We start from the raw sequence: 24585 nt of genomic DNA on the forward strand, positions 1-24585 counted from the left end.
TCTAGTATCAGATTCACAAGCACATTACACACGATGTACTGAATGTGTCACATGCTTTATACTTTATTCTAGTATCAGATTCACAAGCACATTACACACGGATGTTTGACATGAAATGTGTCCACATGCCTTTATACATTATTCTAGTATCAGATCAAACACGCACATTACACACGGGATGCACAGAATGTGTCACATGCTTTATACTTTATTCTAGTATCAGATTCACAAGCACATTACACACGGATGTACAGAAATGTGTCACAGTGCTTTAATACTTTATTCTAGTATCAGATTCACACGCACATTACACACGGATGTACAGAATGTGTCACTGCTTTATACTTTATTCTAGTATCAGATTCACACGCACATTACACACGGATGCGCAGAATGTGTCACATGCTTTATACTTTATTCTAGTATCAGATTCACACGCACATTACACACGGATGTACAGAATGTGTCACATGCTTTATACTTTATTCTAGTATCAGATTCACACGCACATTACACACGGATGTACAGAATGTGTCACATGCTTTATACTTTATTCTAGTATCAGATTCACACGCACATTACACACGGATGTACAGAATGTGTCACATGCTTTATACTTTATTCTAGTATCAGAATCACAAGCACATTACATACGGATGTACAGAATGTGTCACATGCTTTATACTTTATTCTAGTATCAGAATCACAAGCACATTACACACGGATGTACAGAATGTGTCACATGCTTTATACTTTATTCTAGTATCAGATTCACAAGCACATTACACACGGATGTACAGAATGTGTCACATGCTTTATACTTTATTCTAGTATCAGATTCACAAGCACATTACACACAGATGTACAGAATGTGTCACATGCTTTATACTTTATTCTAGTATCAGATTCACACGCACATTACACACGGATGTACAGAATGTGTCACAGCTTTATACTTTATTCTAGTATCAGATTCACAAGCACATTACACACGGATGTACAGAATGTGTCACATGCTTTATACTTTATTCAAGTATCAGATTCACACGCAACATTACACACGGATGTACAGAATGTGTCACATGCTTTATACTTTATTCTAGTATCAGATTCACAAGCACATTACTCACAGGATTGCACAGAAATGTGTCACATAGCTTATTATACTTTATTCTAGTATCAGATTCACAAGCACATTACACACGGATGTTACAGGAATGGTGTCACATGCGTTTATACTTATTCTAGTATCAGATTCACTCATATACTACGCACAATACACACAGGATGTACAGAATGTGTCACATGCTTTATACTTATTCTTGTATTCAGTATTCATTCCCACAAGCACATTACACACGGATGTACAGAATGTGTCACATGCTTTATACTTTATTCTAGTATCAGAATCACAAGCACATTACACACGGATGTACAGAATGTGTCACATGCTTTATACTTTATTCTAGTATCAGAATCACAAGCACATTACACACGGATGTACAGAATGTGTCACATGCTTTATACTTTATTCTAGTATCAGATTCACACGCACATTACACACGGATGTACAGAATGTGTCACATGCTTTATACTTTATTCTAGTATCAGATTCACAAGCACATTACACACGGATGTACAGAATGTGTCACATGCTTTATACTTTATTCTAGTATCAGATTCACAAGCACATTACATACGGATGTACAGAATGTGTCACATGCTTTATACTTTATTCTAGTATCAGATTCACAAGCACATTACACACGGATGTACAGAATGTGTCACATGCTTTATACTTTATTCTAGTATCAGATTCACAAGCACATTACACACGGATGTACAGAATGTGTCACATGCTTTATACTTTATTCTAGTATCAGAATCACACGCACATTACACACGGATGTACAGAATGTGTCACATGCTTTATACTTTATTCTAGTATCAGAATCACATGCACATTACACACGGATGCACAGAATGTGTCACATGCTATATACTTTATTCTAGTATCAGATTCACACGCACATTACACACGGATGCTACAGAATGTGTCACATGCTTATACTTTATTCTAGTATCAGATTCACACGCACATTACACACGGATGTACAGAATGTGTCACATGCTTTATACTTTATTCTAGTATCAGATTCACAAGCACATTACACACGGATGTACAGAATGATGTCACATGCTTTTATACTTTATTCTAGTATCAGATTCACAAGCACATTACACACGCGATGTACAGAATGTGTCACATGCTTTATACTTTATTCTAGTATCAGATTCACAAGCACATTACACACGGTATGTACAGAATGTGTCACATGCTTTATACTTTATTCTAGTATCAGATTCACAAGCACATTACACACGGATGTACAGAATGTGTCACATGCTTTATACTTTATTCTAGTATCAGATTCACAAGCACATTACACACGGATGTACAGAATGTGTCACATGCTTTATACTTTATTCTAGTATCAGATTCACAAGCACATTACACACGGATGTACAGAATGTGTCACATGCTTTATACTTTATTCTAGTATCAGAATCACAAGCACATTACACACGGATGTACAGAATGTGTCACATGCTTTATACTTTATTCTAGTATCAGATTCACAAGCACATTACACACGGATGTACAGAATGTGTCACATGCTTTATACTTTATTCTAGTATCAGATTCACAAGCACATTACACACGGATGTACAGAATGTGTCACATGCTTTATACTTTATTCTAGTATCAGATTCACATGCACATTACACACGGATGTACAGAATGTGTCACATGCTTTATACTTTATTCTAGTATCAGATTCACAAGCACATTACACACGGATGTACAGAATGTGTCACATGCTTTATACTTTATTCTAGTATCAGATTCACAAGCACATTACACACGGATGCACAGAATGTGTCACATGCTTTATACTTTATTCTAGTATCAGATTCACAAGCACATTACACACGGATGTACAGAATGTGTCACATGCTTTATACTTTATTCTAGTATCAGATTCACAAGCACATTACACACGGATGTACAGAATGTGTCACATGCTTTATACTTTATTCTAGTATCAGATTCACAAGCACATTACACACGGATGTACAGAATGTGTCACATGCTTTATACTTTATTCTAGTATCAGAATCACAAGCACATTACACACGGATGTACAGAATGTGTCACATGCTTTATACTTTATTCTAGTATCAGATTCACAAGCACGTTACACACGGATGTACAGAATGTGTCACATGCTTTATACTTTATTCTAGTATCAGATTCACACGCACATTACACACGGATGTACAGAATGTGTCACATGCTTTATACTTTATTCTAGTATCAGTTTCACACGCACATTACACACGGATGTACAGAATGTGTCACATGCTCTATACTTTATTCTAGTATCAGAATCACACGCACATTACACACGGATGTACAGAATGTGTCACATGCTTTATACTTTATTCTAGTATCAGATTCACACGCACGTTACACACGGATGTACAGAATGTGTCACATGCTTTATACTTTATTCTAGTATCAGATTCACAAGCACATTACACACGGATGCACAGAATGTGTCACATGCTTTATACTTTATTCTAGTATCAGATTCACACGCACATTACACACGGATGTACAGAATGTGTCACATGCTTTATACTTTATTCTAGTATCAGTTTCACAAGCACATTACACACGGATGTACAGAATGTGTCACATGCTTTATACTTTATTCTAGTATCAGATTCACAAGCACATTACACACGGATGTACAGAATGTGTCACATGCTTTATACTTTATTCTAGTATCAGATTCACACGCACATTACACACGGATGTACAGAATGTGTCACATGCTTTATACTTTATTCTAGTATCAGATTCACAAGCACATTACATACGGATGTACAGAATGTGTCACATGCTTTATACTTTATTCTAGTATCAGATTCACAAGCACATTACACACGGATGTACAGAATGTGTCACATGCTTTATACTTTATTCTAGTATCAGTTTCACAAGCACATTACACACGGATGCGCAGAATGACTCACACGCTTTATACTTTATTCTAGAACTCTCCTGAAGTTGATGACGAAGGCTACAGTATCAGGCCGGACATGGAACCTGGCTATATCCTTTGCTAATATTCACAGTTTGCTGCCACTCTCTAAGCAATCAGATGTATTTGGCCCATGAAGAGGGCATTCTAATAAATTTAAACTGTTTTTATTCTTAAGAATATTTAAAGATTACACGATTACTCCTTGATAATTATGGGCTTTCCCTTGAAAATGTTTTATAAACTAAACCTGTGACCTGCAATGCATTGCCAGTGCTGTGTAGAACACGGCCGGTGAGCCAATCAAAAGCACCGTACGCATGCATCCACCAATCACCATCATTTGCTGCTCTGGGGTGAATCTGCTTTTCTTCAGAAGTACTCTGTATACATTGTTACCAATACACCAGCTTGAGATATTTGCATATATTCCCTGGTACATTAGTAACAATATATACAGAGTATTTCTGGGGATAAGCAAGCGGGGATACTTGCATTGATTACCCAGAGTTCCCTGGTGCATCGCTAACAATATATACAGAGTACTTGCGGGGATACTTATATTGATTACCCAGAGTTCCCTGGTGCATTAGTAACAATATATACAGAGTACTTCTGGGGATAAGCAAGCGGGGATACTTATATTGATTACCCAGAGTTCCCTGGTGCATTAGTAACAATATATACAGAGTACTTCTGGGGATAAGCAAGCGGGGATACTTATATTGATTACCCAGAGTTCCCTGGTGCATTAGTAACAATATATACAGATTACTTCTGAGGATAAGCAAGCGGGGATACTTATATTGATTACCCAGAGTTCCCTGGTGCATTAGTAACAATATATACAGAGTACTTCTGGGGATAAGCAAGCGGGGATACTTATATTGATTACCCAGAGTTCCCTGGTGCATTAGTAACAATATATACAGAGTACTTCTGGGGATAAGCAAGCGGGGATACTTATATTGATTACCCAGAGTTCCCTGATGCATTAGTAACAATATATACAGATTACTTTTGGGGATAAGCAAGCGGGGATACTTATATTGATTACCCAGAGTTCCCTAGTGCATTAGTAACAATATATACAGAGTACTTCTGGGGATAAGCAAGCGGGGATACTTATATTGATTACCCAGAGTTCCCTGGTGCATTAGTAACAATATATACAGAGTACTTCTGTTGATAAGCAAGCGGGGATACTTATATTGATTACCCAGAGTTCCCTGGTGCATTAGTAACAATATATACAGATTACTTCTGGGGATAAGCAAGCGGGGATACTTATATTGATTACCCAGAGTTCCCTGGTGCATTAGTAACAATATATACAGAGTACTTCTGGGGATAAGCAAGCGGGGATACTTATATTGATTACCCAGAGTTCCCTGATGCATTAGTAACAATATATACAGAGTACTTCTGGGCATAAGAAAGCGGGGATACTTGCATTGATTATTCAGAGTTCCCTGGTGCATCGCTAACAATATATACAGAGTACTTCTGAGGATAAGCAAGCGGGGATACTTATATTGATTACCCAGAGTTCCCTGGTGCATTAGTAACAATATATACAGATTACTTCTGGGGATAAGCAAGCTGGGATACTTATATTGATTACCCAGAGTTCCCTGGTGCATTAGTAACAATATATACAGATTACTTCTGGGGATAAGCAAGCGGGGATACTTATATTGATTACCCAGAGTTCCCTAGTGCATTAGTAACAATATATACAGATTACTTTTGGGGATAAGCAAGCGGGGATACTTATATTGATTACCCAGAGTTCCCTGGTGCATTAGTAACAATATATACAGAGTACTTCTGGGGATAAGCAAGCGGGGATACTTATATTGATTACCCAGAGTTCCCTGGTGCATTAGTAACAATATATACAGATTACTTTTGGGGATAAGCAAGCGGGGATACTTATATTGATTACCCAGAGTTCCCTGGTGCATTAGTAACAATATATACAGAGTACTTCTGGGGATAAGCAAGCGGGGATACTTATATTGATTACCCAGAGTTCCCTGGTGCATTAGTAACAATATATACAGATTACTTCTGGGGATAAGCAAGCAGGGATACTTATATTGATTACCCAGAGTTCCCTGGTGCATTAGTAACAATATATACAGATTACTTTTGGGGATAAGCAAGCGGGGATACTTATATTGATTACCCAGAGTTCCCTGGTGCATTAGTAACAATATATACAGAGTACTTCTGGGGATAAGCAAGCGGGGATACTTATATTGATTACCCAGAGTTCCCTGGTGCATTAGTAACAATATATACAGATTACTTTTGGGGATAAGCAAGCGGGGATACTTATATTGATTACCCAGAGTTTCCTGGTGCATTAGTAACAATATATACAGATTACTTTTGGGGATAAGCAAGCGGGGATACTTATATTGATTACCCAGAGTTCCCTGGTGCATTAGTAACAATATATACAGATTACTTTTGGGGATAAGCAAGCGGGGATACTTATATTGATTACCCAGAGTTCCCTGATGCATTAGTAACAATATATACAGATTACTTCTGGGGATAAGCAAGCAGGGATACTTATATTGATTACCCAGAGTTCCCTAGTGCATTAGTAACAATATATACAGATTACTTTTGGGGATAAGCAAGCGGGGATACTTATATTGATTACCCAGAGTTTCCTGGTGCATTAGTAACAATATATACAGATTACTTTTGGGGATAAGCAAGCGGGGATACTTATATTGATTACCCAGAGTTCCCTAGTGCATTAGTAACAATATATACAGAGTACTTCTGGGGATAAGCAAGCGGGGATACTTATATTGATTACCCAGAGTTCCCTAGTGCATTAGTAACAATATATACAGATTACTTCTGGGGATAAGCAAGCGGGGATACTTATATTGATTACCCAGAGTTCCCTGGTGCATTAGTAACAATATATACAGAGTACTTCTGGGGATAAGCAAGCGGGGATACTTATATTGATTACCCAGAGTTCCCTGGTGCATTAGTAACAATATATACAGATTACTTTTGGGGATAAGCAAGCGGGGATACTTATACTGATTACCCAGAGTTCCCTGGTGCATTAGTAACAATATATACAGATTACTTTTGGGGATAAGCAAGCGGGGATACTTATATTGATTACCCAGAGTTCCCTGGTGCATTAGTAACAATATATACAGATTACTTTTGGGGATAAGCAAGCGGGGATACTTATATTGATTACCCAGAATTCCCTGGTGCATTAGTAACAATATATACAGATTACTTCTGGGGATAAGCAAGCAGGGATACTTATACTGATTACCCAGAGTTCCCTGGTGCATTAGTAACAATATATACAGATTACTTTTGGGGATAAGCAAGCGGGGATACTTATATTGATTACCCAGAGTTCCCTAGTGCATTAGTAACAATATATACAGATTACTTCTGGGGATAAGCAAGCGGGGATACTTATATTGATTACCCAGAGTTCCCTGGTGCATTAGTAACAATATATACAGATTACTTCTGGGGATAAGCAAGCGGGGATACTTATATTGATTACCCAGAGTTCCCTGGTGCATTAGTAACAATATATACAGATTACTTTTGGGGATAAGCAAGCGGGGATACTTATATTGATTACCCAGAGTTCCCTAGTGCATTAGTAACAATATATACAGATTACTTCTGGGGATAAGCAAGCAGGGATACTTATACTGATTACCCAGAGTTCCCTGGTGCATTAGTAACAATATATACAGAGTACTTTTGGGGATAAGCAAGCAGGGATACTTATACTGATTACTCAGAGTTCCCTGGTGCATTAGTAACAATATATACAGATTACTTTTGGGGATAAGCAAGCGGGGATACTTATATTGATTACCCAGAGTTCCCTAGTGCATTAGTAACAATATATACAGATTACTTCTGAGGATAAGCAAGCGGGGATACTTATATTGATTACCCAGAGTTCCCTGGTGCATTAGTAACAATATATACAGATTACTTCTGGGGATAAGCAAGCGGGGATACTTATATTGATTACCCAGAGTTCCCTGGTGCATTAGTAACAATATATACAGATTACTTTTGGGGATAAGCAAGCAGGGATACTTATACTGATTACCCAGAGTTCCCTGGTGCATTAGTAACAATATATACAGAGTACTTTTGGGGATAAGCAAGCAGGGATACTTATACTGATTACCCAGAGTTCCCTGGTGCATTAGTAACAATATATACAGATTACTTTTGGGGATAAGCAAGCGGGGATACTTATATTGATTACCCAGAGTTCCCTAGTGCATTAGTAACAATATATACAGATTACTTCTGAGGATAAGCAAGCGGGGATACTTATATTGATTATCCAGAGTTCCCTGGTGCATTAGTAACAATATATACAGATTACTTCTGGGGATAAGCAAGCGGGGATACTTATATTGATTACCCAGAGTTCCCTGGTGCATTAGTAACAATATATACAGATTACTTCTGGGGATAAGCAAGCAGGGATACTTATACTGATTACCCAGAGTTCCCTGGTGCATTAGTAACAATATATACAGATTACTTCTGGGGATAAGCAAGCGGGGATACTTATATTGATTACCCAGAGTTCCCTAGTGCATTAGTAACAATATATACAGATTACTTCTGGGGATAAGCAAGCGGGGATACTTATATTGATTACCCAGAGTTCCCTGGTGCATTAGTAACAATATATACAGATTACTTTTGGGGATAAGCAAGCGGGGATACTTATATTGATTACCCAGAGTTCCCTAGTGCATTAGTAACAATATATACAGATTACTTCTGGGGATAAGCAAGCGGGGATACTTATATTGATTACCCAGAGTTCCCTGGTGCATTAGTAACAATATATACAGATTACTTTTGGGGATAAGCAAGCGGGGATACTTATACTGATTACCCAGAGTTCCCTAGTGCATTAGTAACAATATATACAGATTACTTTTGGGGATAAGCAAGCGGGGATACTTATATTGATTACCCAGAGTTCCCTGGTGCATTAGTAACAATATATACAGATTACTTCTGGGGATAAGCAAGCGGGGATACTTATATTGATTACCCAGAGTTCCCTGGTGCATTAGTAACAATATATACAGATTACTTTTGGGGATAAGCAAGCAGGGATACTTATACTGATTACCCAGAGTTCCCTGGTGCATTAGTAACAATATATACAGATTACTTTTGGGGATAAGCAAGCGGGGATACTTATATTGATTACCCAGAGTTCCCTAGTGCATTAGTAACAATATATACAGATTACTTCTGTGGATAAGCAAGCGGGGATACTTATATTGATTACCCAGAGTTCCCTGGTGCATTAGTAACAATATATACAGATTACTTCTGGGGATAAGCAAGCGGGGATACTTATATTGATTACCCAGAGTTCCCTGGTGCATTAGTAACAATATATACAGATTACTTTTGGGGATAAGCAAGCAGGGATACTTATACTGATTACCCAGAGTTCCCTGGTGCATTAGTAACAATATATACAGAGTACTTTTGGGGATAAGCAAGCAGGGATACTTATACTGATTACCCAGAGTTCCCTGGTGCATTAGTAACAATATATACAGATTACTTTTGGGGATAAGCAAGCGGGGATACTTATATTGATTACCCAGAGTTCCCTAGTGCATTAGTAACAATATATACAGATTACTTCTGAGGATAAGCAAGCGGGGATACTTATATTGATTATCCAGAGTTCCCTGGTGCATTAGTAACAATATATACAGATTACTTCTGGGGATAAGCAAGCGGGGATACTTATATTGATTACCCAGAGTTCCCTGGTGCATTAGTAACAATATATACAGATTACTTCTGGGGATAAGCAAGCAGGGATACTTATACTGATTACCCAGAGTTCCCTGGTGCATTAGTAACAATATATACAGATTACTTCTGGGGATAAGCAAGCGGGGATACTTATATTGATTACCCAGAGTTCCCTAGTGCATTAGTAACAATATATACAGATTACTTCTGGGGATAAGCAAGCGGGGATACTTATATTGATTACCCAGAGTTCCCTGGTGCATTAGTAACAATATATACAGATTACTTTTGGGGATAAGCAAGCGGGGATAGTTATATTGATTACCCAGAGTTCCCTGGTGCATTAGTAACAATATATACAGATTACTTTTGGGGATAAGCAAGCGGGGATACTTATATTGATTACCCAGAGTTCCCTGGTGCATTAGTAACAATATATACAGAGTACTTCTGGGGATAAGCAAGCGGGGATACTTATATTGATTACCCAGAGTTCCCTGGTGCATTAGTAACAATATATACAGATTACTTTTGGGGATAAGCAAGCGGGGATACTTATATTGATTACCCAGAGTTCCCTGGTGCATTAGTAACAATATATACAGATTACTTCTGGGGATAAGCAAGCAGGGATACTTATACTGATTACCCAGAGTTCCCTGGTGCATTAGTAACAATATATACAGATTACTTTTGGGGATAAGCAAGCGGGGATACTTATATTGATTACCCAGAGTTCCCTAGTGCATTAGTAACAATATATACAGATTACTTCTGGGGATAAGCAAGCGGGGATACTTATATTGATTACCCAGAGTTCCCTGGTGCATTAGTAACAATATATACAGATTACTTTTGGGGATAAGCAAGCAGGGATACTTATACTGATTACCCAGAGTTCCCTGGTGCATTAGTAACAATATATACAGAGTACTTTTGGGGATAAGCAAGCAGGGATACTTATACTGATTACCCAGAGTTCCCTGGTGCATTAGTAACAATATATACAGATTACTTTTGGGGATAAGCAAGCGGGGATACTTATATTGATTACCCAGAGTTCCCTAGTGCATTAGTAACAATATATACAGATTACTTCTGAGGATAAGCAAGCGGGGATACTTATATTGATTACCCAGAGTTCCCTGGTGCATTAGTAACAATATATACAGATTACTTCTGGGGATAAGCAAGCGGGGATACTTATATTGATTACCCAGAGTTCCCTGGTGCATTAGTAACAATATATACAGATTACTTTTGGGGATAAGCAAGCAGGGATACTTATACTGATTACCCAGAGTTCCCTGGTGCATTAGTAACAATATATACAGAGTACTTTTGGGGATAAGCAAGCAGGGATACTTATACTGATTACCCAGAGTTCCCTGGTGCATTAGTAACAATATATACAGATTACTTTTGGGGATAAGCAAGCGGGGATACTTATATTGATTACCCAGAGTTCCCTAGTGCATTAGTAACAATATATACAGATTACTTCTGAGGATAAGCAAGCGGGGATACTTATATTGATTATCCAGAGTTCCCTGGTGCATTAGTAACAATATATACAGATTACTTCTGGGGATAAGCAAGCGGGGATACTTATATTGATTACCCAGAGTTCCCTGGTGCATTAGTAACAATATATACAGATTACTTCTGGGGATAAGCAAGCAGGGATACTTATACTGATTACCCAGAGTTCCCTGGTGCATTAGTAACAATATATACAGATTACTTCTGGGGATAAGCAAGCGGGGATACTTATATTGATTACCCAGAGTTCCCTAGTGCATTAGTAACAATATATACAGATTACTTCTGGGGATAAGCAAGCGGGGATACTTATATTGATTACCCAGAGTTCCCTGGTGCATTAGTAACAATATATACAGATTACTTTTGGGGATAAGCAAGCGGGGATACTTATATTGATTACCCAGAGTTCCCTGGTGCATTAGTAACAATATATACAGATTACTTTTGGGGATAAGCAAGCGGGGATACTTATATTGATTACCCAGAGTTCCCTGGTGCATTAGTAACAATATATACAGAGTACTTCTGGGGATAAGCAAGCGGGGATACTTATATTGATTACCCAGAGTTCCCTGGTGCATTAGTAACAATATATACAGATTACTTCTGGGGATAAGCAAGCGGGGATACTTATATTGATTACCCAGAGTTCCCTGGTGCATTAGTAACAATATATACAGATTACTTTTGGGGATAAGCAAGCGGGGATACTTATATTGATTACCCAGAGTTTCCTGGTGCATTAGTAACAATATATACAGATTACTTTTGGGGATAAGCAAGCGGGGATACTTATATTGATTACCCAGAGTTCCCTGGTGCATTAGTAACAATATATACAGATTACTTCTGGGGATAAGCAAGCGGGGATACTTATATTGATTACCAAGAGTTCCCTGGTGCATTAGTAACAATATATACAGATTACTTCTGGGGATAAGCAAGCGGGGATACTTATATTGATTACCCAGAGTTCCCTAGTGCATTAGTAACAATATATACAGATTACTTCTGAGGATAAGCAAGCGGGGATACTTATATTGATTACCCAGAGTTCCCTGGTGCATTAGTAACAATATATACAGAGTACTTCTGGGGATAAGCAAGCTGGGATACTTATATTGATTACCCAGAGTTCCCTGGTGCATTAGTAACAATATATACAGATTACTTCTGGGGATAAGCAAGCGGGGATACTTATATTGATTACCCAGAGTTCCCTGGTGCATTAGTAACAATATATACAGAGTATTTCTGGGGATAAGCAAGCGGGGATACTTATATTGATTACCCAGAGTTCCCTGGTGCATTAGTAACAATATATACAGATTACTTTTGGGGATAAGCAAGCGGGGATACTTATACTGATTACCCAGAGTTCCCTGGTGCATTAGTAACAATATATACAGATTACTTTTGGGGATAAGCAAGCGGGGATACTTATATTGATTACCCAGAGTTCCCTGGTGCATTAGTAACAATATATACAGATTACTTTTGGGGATAAGCAAGCGGGGATACTTATATTGATTACCCAGAGTTCCCTGGTGCATTAGTAACAATATATACAGATTACTTTTGGGGATAAGCAAGCGGGGATACTTATATTGATTACCCAGAGTTCCCTAGTGCATTAGTAACAATATATACAGATTACTTCTGGGGATAAGCAAGCGGGGATACTTATATTGATTACCCAGAGTTCCCTGGTGCATTAGTAACAATATATACAGAGTACTTCTGGGGATAAGCAAGCGGGGATACTTATATTGATTACCCAGAGTTCCCTGGTGCATTAGTAACAATATATACAGATTACTTCTGGGGATAAGCAAGCGGGGATACTTATATTGATTACCCAGAGTTCCCTGGTGCATTAGTAACAATATATACAGATTACTTTTGGGGATAAGCAAGCAGGGATACTTATACTGATTACCCAGAGTTCCCTGGTGCATTAGTAACAATATATACAGAGTACTTTTGGGGATAAGCAAGCGGGGATACTTATACTGATTACCCAGAGTTCCCTGGTGCATTAGTAACAATATATACAGATTACTTTTGGGGATAAGCAAGCGGGGATACTTATATTGATTACCCAGAGTTCCCTAGTGCATTAGTAACAATATATACAGATTACTTCTGAGGATAAGCAAGCGGGGATACTTATATTGATTACCCAGAGTTCCCTGGTGCATTAGTAACAATATATACAGATTACTTCTGGGGATAAGCAAGCGGGGATACTTATATTGATTACCCAGAGTTCCCTGGTGCATTAGTAACAATATATACAGATTACTTTTGGGGATAAGCAAGCAGGGATACTTATACTGATTACCCAGAGTTCCCTGGTGCATTAGTAACAATATATACAGAGTACTTTTGGGGATAAGCAAGCAGGGATACTTATACTGATTACCCAGAGTTCCCTGGTGCATTAGTAACAATATATACAGATTACTTCTGGGGATAAGCAAGCGGGGATACTTATATTGATTACCCAGAGTTCCCTGGTGCATCGCTAACAATATATACAGAGTACTTTTGGGGATAAGCAAGCAGGGATACTTATACTGATTACCCAGAGTTCCCTGGTGCATTAGTAACAATATATACAGATTACTTCTGGGGATAAGCAAGCGGGGATACTTATATTGATTACCCAGAGTTCCCTGGTGCATTAGTAACAATATATACAGATTACTTCTGGGGATAAGCAAGCGGGGATACTTATATTGATTACCCAGAGTTCCCTGGTGCATTAGTAACAATATATACAGATTACTTTTGGGGATAAGCAAGCGGGGATACTTATATTGATTACCCAGAGTTCCCTGGTGCATTAGTAACAATATATACAGATTACTTTTGGGGATAAGCAAGCGGGGATACTTATATTGATTATCCAGAGTTCCCTGGTGCATTAGTAACAATATATACAGATTACTTCTGGGGATAAGCAAGCGGGGATACTTATATTGATTACCCAGAGTTCCCTGGTGCATTAGTAACAATATATACAGATTACTTTTGGGGATAAGCAAGCGGGGATACTTATATTGATTACCCAGAGTTCCCTAGTGCATTAGTAACAATATATACAGATTACTTTTGGGGATAAGCAAGCGGGGATACTTATATTGATTACCCAGAGTTCCCTAGTGCATTAGTAACAATATATACAGATTACTTCTGGGGATAAGCAAGCGGGGATACTTATATTGATTACCCAGAGTTCCCTAGTGCATTAGTAACAATATATACAGATTACTTTTGGGGATAAGCAAGCGGGGATACTTATATTGATTACCCAGAGTTCCCTGGTGCATTAGTAACAATATATACAGATTACTTTTGGGGATAAGCAAGCGGGGATACTTATATTGATTACCCAGAGTTCCCTGGTGCATTAGTAACAATATATACAGATTACTTTTGGGGATAAGCAAGCAGGGATACTTATACTGATTACCCAGAGTTCCCTGGTGCATTAGTAACAATATATACAGAGTACTTTTGGGGATAAGCAAGCAGGGATACTTATACTGATTACCCAGAGTTCCCTGGTGCATTAGTAACAATATATACAGATTACTTTTGGGGATAAGCAAGCGGGGATACTTATATTGATTACCCAGAGTTCCCTAGTGCATTAGTAACAATATATACAGATTACTTCTGGGGATAAGCAAGCGGGGATACTTATATTGATTACCCAGAGTTCCCTGGTGCATTAGTAACAATATATACAGATTACTTTTGGGGATAAGCAAGCGGGGATACTTATATTGATTACCCAGAGTTCCCTGGTGCATTAGTAACAATATATACAGAGTACTTCTGGGCCCCAAGGCAGAACATAGTGCGATCTGCGATAATATCGCAGAAAGTGGAGCCTGCCTGCAGAAAGAATGGCCAGTTCTGTTAAGCACATAATTTTCTTTAACAGGTTTTTTTTTATTTTTTATTATTATTGTGCATTGCAACCGGCGCATTTTTACTTCACATTATTGGCTGCTGCTCATGAAATTGATACATTTTTTTAGATGCTTTGCTGCTATAACTTAATTTGTTACTTTTAGCCGTCAGAACGTCTGATTCTGCGACTGAGGTAAGTGTGCAGCCAGGGATGCGCAATTTATATTGTGGACGCAAGCACTTGTAACCCTTCTCCTCTCCGCTCAAAGTGTTAATAGCACTGCACAGGAAAAAAAAGTGTTATCCCTGCTGCAGTCTGCTTGTGAACACTGATAGAGATGTGTGTGGGGGAGTTCCGGGAATGGCCGATTCCCATTTTTGATAATCAATCACCATTGCCAAATTAGACACAACCACCTGGTATAAGCTTTAGCGGTAGTGTGGTAAAAAAAAGAACATGGAAAGAAGCTAGCGTTGCTTAAAACTGAGGCGGTCACCCCCTCTCTACTGAAACCCGCGCCCAGGCTGTAAACATTTTTTGTGAATGTGTGCCCAGTGCTAGCTTCTTTTCATGTTCTTTTTTTTACCACACTACCGCTAAAGCTTATACCAGTTGGTTGTGTCTAATTTGGCAATGGTGATTGATTATCAAAAATGGGAATCGGCAATTCCCGGAACTCCGCCCACTCACATCTCTATTAAGCTACCAGTGTTCACAAGCAGACCGCAGCAGGGATAACGCTTTTTCCCGTGCGGTGCTATTAACACTTTGAGCGGGGAGGAGAAGGGTTACAAGTGTTTGCAGAGAAGGCAGCTGGGGGGGGATCTCTAAATGTCTCACGTACCGGTGTTCAGCTCCTGCAGACCTGCACACTGACACTCGCCCCTCCCTCCATAGCGCGACACTGGAGTGCTATGTTTTCTGTGATATCATAAAAGCACATAAAGTCACAGGCAGCAGATGTATTATATACCCCTGGGGCTGTTTGTAAAGCAAAGCATCAACGGAAACGGACTTTATATTTAAATTGCACTTTAGATATTGTTATGTATAACACACGACTGGTATATTAGTTTAGTGGGCAAGGAACCTGACCCCTTACTGGTATTTGTCAAGTCAATGAGGAAGTCGGAATAAAGAAAAATGTGACCCCATATATAATGTAACAAAACAGGAATTTCTTATCTGTATGTTCTCTCTCTCATTATCTGTCTCACATCTCTCATGTAACTCATTTCTCTCTCTCATCTGTATGTTCTCTCTCTCATTATCTGTCTCACATCTCTCATGTAACTCATTTCTCTCTCTCATCTGTATGTTCTCTCTCTCATTATCTGTCTCACATCTCTCATACAACTCATTTCTCTCTCTCATCTGTATGTTCTCTCTCTCTCATTATCTGTCTCACATCTCTCATGTAACTCATTTCTCTCTCTCATCTGTATGTTCTCTCTCTCATTATCTGTCTCACATCTCTCATGTAACTCATTTCTCTCTCTCATCTGTATGTTCTCTCTCATTATCTGTCTCACATCTCTCATGTAACTCATTTCTCTCTCTCATCTGTATGTTCTCTCTCTCATTATCTGTCTCACATCTCTCATACAACTCATTTCTCTATCTCATCTGTATGTTCTCTCTCTCTCATTATCTGTCTCACATCTCTCATGTAACTCATTTCTCTCTCTCATCTGTATGTTCTCTCTCTCTCATTATCTGTCTCACATCTCTCATACAACTCATTTCTCTCTCTCATCTGTATGTTCTCTCTCTCATTATCTGTCTCACATCTCTCATGTAACTCATTTCTCTCTCTCATCTGTATGTTCTCTCTCTCATTATCTGTCTCACATCTCTCATGTAACTCATTTCTCTCTCTCATCTGTATGTTCTCTCTCTCTCATTATCTGTCTCACATCTCTCATGTAACTCATTTCTCTCTCTCATCTGTATGTTCTCTCTCTCTCATTATCTGTCTCACATCTCTCATACAACTCATTTCTCTATCTCATCTGTATGTTCTCTCTCTCTCATTATCTGTCTCACATCTCTCATACAACTCATTTCTCTCTCTCATCTGTATGTTCTCTCTCTCTCATTATCTGTCTCACATCTCTCATGTAACTCATTTCTCTCTCTCATCTGTATGTTCTCTCTCTCTCATTATCTGTCTCACATCTCTCATACAACTCATTTCTCTATCTCATCTGTATGTTCTCTCTCTCTCATTATCTGTCTCACATCTCTCATGTAACTCATTTCTCTCTCTCATCTGTATGTTCTCTCTCTCATTATCTGTCTCACATCTCTCATACAACTAATTTCTCTCTCTCATCTGTATGTTCTCTCTCTCATTATCTGTCTCACATCTCTCATACAACTCATTTCTCTCTCTCATCTGTATGTTCTCTCTCTCTCATTATCTGTCTCACATCTCTCATACAACTCATTTCTCTCTCTCATCTGTATGTTCTCTCTCTCTCATTATCTGTCTCACATCTCTCATGTAACTCATTTCTCTCTCTCATCTGTATGTTCTCTCTCTCTCATTATCTGTCTCACATCTCTCATACAACTCATTTCTCTCTCTCATCTGTATGTTCTCTCTCTCATTATCTGTCTCACATCTCTCATACAACTCATTTCTCTCTCTCATCTGTATGTTCTCTCTCTCATTATCTGTCTCACATCTCTCATACAACTCATTTCTCTCTCTCATCTGTATGTTCTCTCTCTCTCATTATCTGTCTCACATCTCTCATACAACTCATTTCTCTCTCTCATCTGTATGTTCTCTCTCTCATTATCTGTCTCACATCTCTCATGTAACTCATTTCTCTCTCTCATCTGTATGTTCTCTCTCTCATTATCTGTCTCACATCTCTCATGTAACTCATTTCTCTCTCTCATCTGTATGTTCTCTCTCTCTCATTATCTGTCTCACATCTCTCATGTAACTCATTTCTCTCTCTCATCTGTATGTTCTCTCTCTCATTATCTGTCTCACATCTCTCATGTAACTCATTTCTCTCTCTCATCTGTATGTTCTCTCTCTCATTATCTGTCTCACATCTCTCATACAACTCATTTCTCTCTCTCATCTGTATGTTCTCTCTCTCTCATTATCTGTCTCACATCTCTCATGTAACTCATTTCTCTCTCTCATCTGTATGTTCTCTCTCTCTCATTATCTGTCTCACATCTCTCATACAACTCATTTCTCTCTCTCATCTGTATGTTCTCTCTCTCATTATCTGTCTCACATCTCTCATACAACTCATTTCTCTCTCTCATCTGTATGTTCTCTCTCTCATTATCTGTCTCACATCTCTCATAAAACTCATTTCTCTCTCTCATCTGTATGTTCTCTCTCTCATTATCTGTCTCACATCTCTCATACAACTCATTTCTCTCTCTCATCTGTATGTTCTCTCTCTCTCATTATCTGTCTCACATCTCTCATGTAACTCATTTCTCTCTCTCATCTGTATGTTCTCTCTCTCTCATTATCTGTCTCACATCTCTCATGTAACTCATTTCTCTCTCTCATCTGTATGTTCTCTCTCTCTCATTATCTGTCTCACATCTCTCATACAACTCATTTCTCTATCTCATCTGTATGTTCTCTCTCTCTCATTATCTGTCTCACATCTCTCATACAACTCATTTCTCTCTCTCATCTGTATGTTCTCTCTCTCTCATTATCTGTCTCACATCTCTCATGTAACTCATTTCTCTCTCTCATCTGTATGTTCTCTCTCTCATTATCTGTCTCACATCTCTCATGTAACTCATTTCTCTCTCTCATCTGTATGTTCTCTCTCTCTCATTATCTGTCTCACATCTCTCATGTAACTCATTTCTCTCTCTCATCTGTATGTTCTCTCTCTCATTATCTGTCTCACATCTCTCATACAACTCATTTCTCTCTCTCATCTGTATGTTCTCTCTCTCATTATCTGTCTCACATCTCTCATACAACTCATTTCTCTCTCTCATCTGTATGTTCTCTCTCTCTCATTATCTGTCTCACATCTCTCATACAACTCATTTCTCTCTCTCATCTGTATGTTCTCTCTCTCTCATTATCTGTCTCACATCTCTCATGTAACTCATTTCTCTCTCTCATCTGTATGTTCTCTCTCTCTCATTATCTGTCTCACATCTCTCATACAACTCATTTCTCTCTCTCATCTGTATGTTCTCTCTCTCATTATCTGTCTCACATCTCTCATACAACTCATTTCTCTCTCTCATCTGTATGTTCTCTCTCTCTCATTATCTGTCTCACATCTCTCATGTAACTCATTTCTCTCTCTCATCTGTATGTTCTCTCTCTCATTATCTGTCTCACATCTCTCATACAACTCATTTCTCTCTCTCATCTGTATGTTCTCTCTCTCATTATCTGTCTCACATCTCTCATACAACTCATTTCTCTCTCTCATCTGTATGTTCTCTCTCTCTCATTATCTGTCTCACATCTCTCATACAACTCATTTCTCTCTCTCATCTGTATGTTCTCTCTCTCATTATCTGTCTCACATCTCTCATGTAACTCATTTCTCTCTCTCATCTGTATGTTCTCTCTCTCTCATTATCTGTCTCACATCTCTCATGTAACTCATTTCTCTCTCTCATCTGTATGTTCTCTCTCTCATTATCTGTCTCACATCTCTCATGTAACTCATTTCTCTCTCTCATCTGTATGTTCTCTCTCTCTCATTATCTGTCTCACATCTCTCATGTAACTCATTTCTCTCTCTCATCTGTATGTTCTCTCTCTCATTATCTGTCTCACATCTCTCATGTAACTCATTTCTCTCTCTCATCTGTATGTTCTCTCTCTCATTATCTGTCTCACATCTCTCATACAACTCATTTCTCTCTCTCATCTGTATGTTCTCTCTCTCATTATCTGTCTCACATCTCTCATACAACTCATTTCTCTCTCTCATCTGTATGTTCTCTCTCTCATTATCTGTCTCACATCTCTCATGTAACTCATTTCTCTCTCTCATCTGTATGTTCTCTCTCTCATTATCTGTCTCACATCTCTCATGTAACTCATTTCTCTCTCTCATCTGTATGTTCTCTCTCTCATTATCTGTCTCACATCTCTCATACAACTCATTTCTCTCTCTCATCTGTATGTTCTCTCTCTCATTATCTGTCTCACATCTCTCATGTAACTCATTTCTCTCTCTCATCTGTATGTTCTCTCTCTCATTATCTGTCTCACATCTCTCATGTAACTCATTTCTCTCTCTCATCTGTATGTTCTCTCTCTCATTATCTGTCTCACATCTCTCATACAACTCATTTCTCTCTCTCATCTGTATGTTCTCTCTCTCATTATCTGTCTCACATCTCTCATACAACTCATTTCTCTCTCTCATCTGTATGTTCTCTCTCTCATTATCTGTCTCACATCTCTCATGTAACTCATTTCTCTCTCTCATCTGTATGTTCTCTCTCTCATTATCTGTCTCACATCTCTCATACAACTCATTTCTCTCTCTCATCTGTATGTTCTCTCTCTCATTATCTGTCTCACATCTCTCATGTAACTCATTTCTCTCTCTCATCTGTATGTTCTCTCTCTCATTATCTGTCTCACATCTCTCATGTAACTCATTTCTCTCTCTCATCTGTATGTTCTCTCTCTCATTATCTGTCTCACATCTCTCATGTAACTCATTTCTCTCTCTCATCTGTATGTTCTCTCTCTCATTATCTGTCTCACATCTCTCATACAACTCATTTCTCTCTCTCATCTGTATGTTCTCTCTCTCATTATCTGTCTCACATCTCTCATACAACTCATTTCTCTCTCTCATCTGTATGTTCTCTCTCTCTCATTATCTGTCTCACATCTCTCATGTAACTCATTTCTCTTTCTCATCTGTATGTTCTCTCTCTCTCATTATCTGTCTCACATCTCTCATACAACTCATTTCTCTCTCTCATCTGTATGTTCTCTCTCTCATTATCTGTCTCACATCTCTCATGTAACTCATTTCTCTCTCTCATCTGTATGTTCTCTCTCTCATTATCTGTCTCACATCTCTCATACAACTCATTTCTCTCTCTCATCTGTATGTTCTCTCTCTCATTATCTGTCTCACATCTCTCATACAACTCATTTCTCTCTCTCATCTGTATGTTCTCTCTCTCTCATTATCTGTCTCACATCTCTCATGTAACTCATTTCTCTCTCTCATCTGTATGTTCTCTCTCTCTCATTATCTGTCTCACATCTCTCATACAACTCATTTCTCTATCTCATCTGTATGTTCTCTCTCTCTCATTATCTGTCTCACATCTCTCATACAACTCATTTCTCTCTCTCATCTGTATGTTCTCTCTCTCATTATCTGTCTCACATCTCTCATACAACTCATTTCTCTCTCTCATCTGTATGTTCTCTCTCTCATTATCTGTCTCACATCTCTCATACAACTCATTTCTCTCTCTCATCTGTATGTTCTCTCTCTCTCATTATCTGTCTCACATCTCTCATGTAACTCATTTCTCTCTCTCATCTGTATGTTCTCTCTCTCTCATTATCTGTCTCACATCTCTCATGTAACTCATTTCTCTATCTCATCTGTATGTTCTCTCTCTCTCATTATCTGTCTCACATCTCTCATACAACTCATTTCTCTCTCTCATCTGTATGTTCTCTCTCTCATTATCTGTCTCACATCTCTCATACAACTCATTTCTCTCTCTCATCTGTATGTTCTCTCTCTCATTATCTGTCTCACATCTCTCATACAACTCATTTCTCTCTCTCATCTGTATGTTCTCTCTCTCATTATCTGTCTCACATCTCTCATGTAACTCATTTCTCTCTCTCATCTGTATGTTCTCTCTCTCATTATCTGTCTCACATCTCTCATGTAACTCATTTCTCTCTCTCATCTGTATGTTCTCTCTCTCATTATCTGTCTCACATCTCTCATGTAACTCATTTCTCTCTCTCATCTGTATGTTCTCTCTCTCATTATCTGTCTCACATCTCTCATACAACTCATTTCTCTCTCTCATCTGTATGTTCTCTCTCTCATTATCTGTCTCACATCTCTCATACAACTCATTTCTCTCTCTCATCTGTATGTTCTCTCTCTCATTATCTGTCTCACATCTCTCATACAACTCATTTCTCTCTCTCATCTGTATGTTCTCTCTCTCTCATTATCTGTCTCACATCTCTCATGTAACTCATTTCTCTCTCTCATCTGTATGTTCTCTCTCTCTCATTATCTGTCTCACATCTCTCATGTAACTCATTTCTCTCTCTCATCTGTATGTTCTCTCTCTCATTATCTGTCTCACATCTCTCATGTAACTCATTTCTCTCTCTCATCTGTATGTTCTCTCTCTCATTATCTGTCTCACATCTCTCATACAACTCATTTCTCTTTCTCATCTGTATGTTCTCTCTCTCTCATTATCTGTCTCACATCTCTCATACAACTCATTTCTCTCTCTCATCTGTATGTTCTCTCTCATTATCTGTCTCACATCTCTCATGTAACTCATTTCTCTCTCTCATCTGTATGTTCTCTCTCTCATTATCTGTCTCACATCTCTCATGTAACTCATTTCTCTCTCTCATCTGTATGTTCTCTCTCTCTCATTATCTGTCTCACATCTCTCATACAACTCATTTCTCTTTCTCATCTTTCCCACTTATCTTTCTTTCTCTGTCTCAGCTCTATCTCCCCTCACTCATCTCTTCCCATTTTCACCCCACTCTCTTTTTAAGTTAGCTCTCTCATTCTTTGTTACACCTCTTTCCCCTTTTTCATCTTTCTCTTTTAACCTGCTAATTCTCCCTCTGCTCTTTTTGTATCACTTCCCCATATTTTACTTTTACAAGGTGTGATGCGTGCCAGTATTTATACCGGTTCACATATTTTACTTTTACAAGGTGTGATGCGTGCCAGTATTTATACCGGTTCACATATTTTACTTTTAAAAGGTGTGATGCGTGCCAGTATTTATACCGGTTCACATATTTTACTTTTACAAGGTGTGATGCGTGCCAGTATTTATACCGGTTCACATATTTTACTTTTACAAGGTGTGATGCGTGCCAGTATTTATACCGGTTCACATATTTTACTTTTACAAGGTGTGATGCGTGCCAGTATTTATACCGGTTCACATATTTTACTTTTACAAGGTGTGATGCGTGCCAGTATTTATACCGGTTCACATATTTTACTTTTACAAGGTGTGATGCGTGCCAGTATTTATACCGGTTCACATATTTTACTTTTACAAGGTGTGATGCGTGCTAGTATTTATACCGGTTCACATATTTTACTTTTACAAGGTGTGATGCGTGCCAGTATTTATACCGGTTCACATATTTTACTTTTACAAGGTGTGATGCGTGCCAGTATTTATACCGGTTCACATATTTTCCTGCCCATGATCCTTATGTTTGAGATTTGCTAATATATCTATCTCTATCTATAATCTATCTATATGTGTGTCTGTCTATATACTGTATTAGCTATATGACACAGTAGTGACACAGCACTGGTACATGGATGGGTATAGCCAGAGGAGGGCTGGTATAGGATCAGTGGTATATCTGCATCACCAGTATAATACCACCAAGCACTACTATATGACACAGTAGTTCTAGTGACTGGCACATGGGTATATAGGTAGCCAAAGGAGGGCTGGTTATAGGAGTGGTATCTGCATCACCGTATAATAACACCCAGCGCTATATAATGACACAGTAGTGACACTGGCACATGCGTATAGCCAGAGGAGTGCTGGTTATAGGGTCAGTGGTATCTGCATCAGTATAATAACACCCAGCGCTATATAATGACACAGTAGTGACACTGGCACATGCGTATAGCCAGAGGAGGGCTGGTTATAGGGTCAGTGGTATCTGCATCAGTATAATAACACCCAGCGCTATATAATGACACAGTAGTGACACTGGCACATGGGTATAGTCAGAGGAGGGCTGTTTATAGGGTCAGTGGTATCTGCATCACCGTATAATAACACTCAGCTCTATATAATGACACAGTAGTGACACTGGCACATGCGTATAGCCAGAGGAGTGCTGGTTATAGGGTCAGTGGTATCTGCATCAGTATAATAACACCCAGTGCTATATAATGACACAGT

At 38.5% G+C, this 24585-nt stretch overlaps 1 protein-coding gene across 1 annotated transcript in view; it reads left to right on the forward strand.

Moving 5' to 3' along the window:
• Window positions 1-24585, forward strand: part of SGIP1 (SH3GL interacting endocytic adaptor 1) — a 1342240-nt gene that overhangs the window by 307174 nt on the left and 1010481 nt on the right. The window contains exon 5 of the mRNA XM_053693689.1: window positions 4126-4183. Within this exon, the coding sequence (XP_053549664.1) occupies window positions 4126-4183 (58 nt within the window). The remainder of the gene's footprint in view (window positions 1-4125; window positions 4184-24585) is intronic.

The sequence above is a fragment of the Bombina bombina genome, chromosome 10, assembly GCF_027579735.1.
Source record: "Bombina bombina isolate aBomBom1 chromosome 10, aBomBom1.pri, whole genome shotgun sequence".
NCBI lineage: Eukaryota > Metazoa > Chordata > Amphibia > Anura > Bombinatoridae > Bombina > Bombina bombina.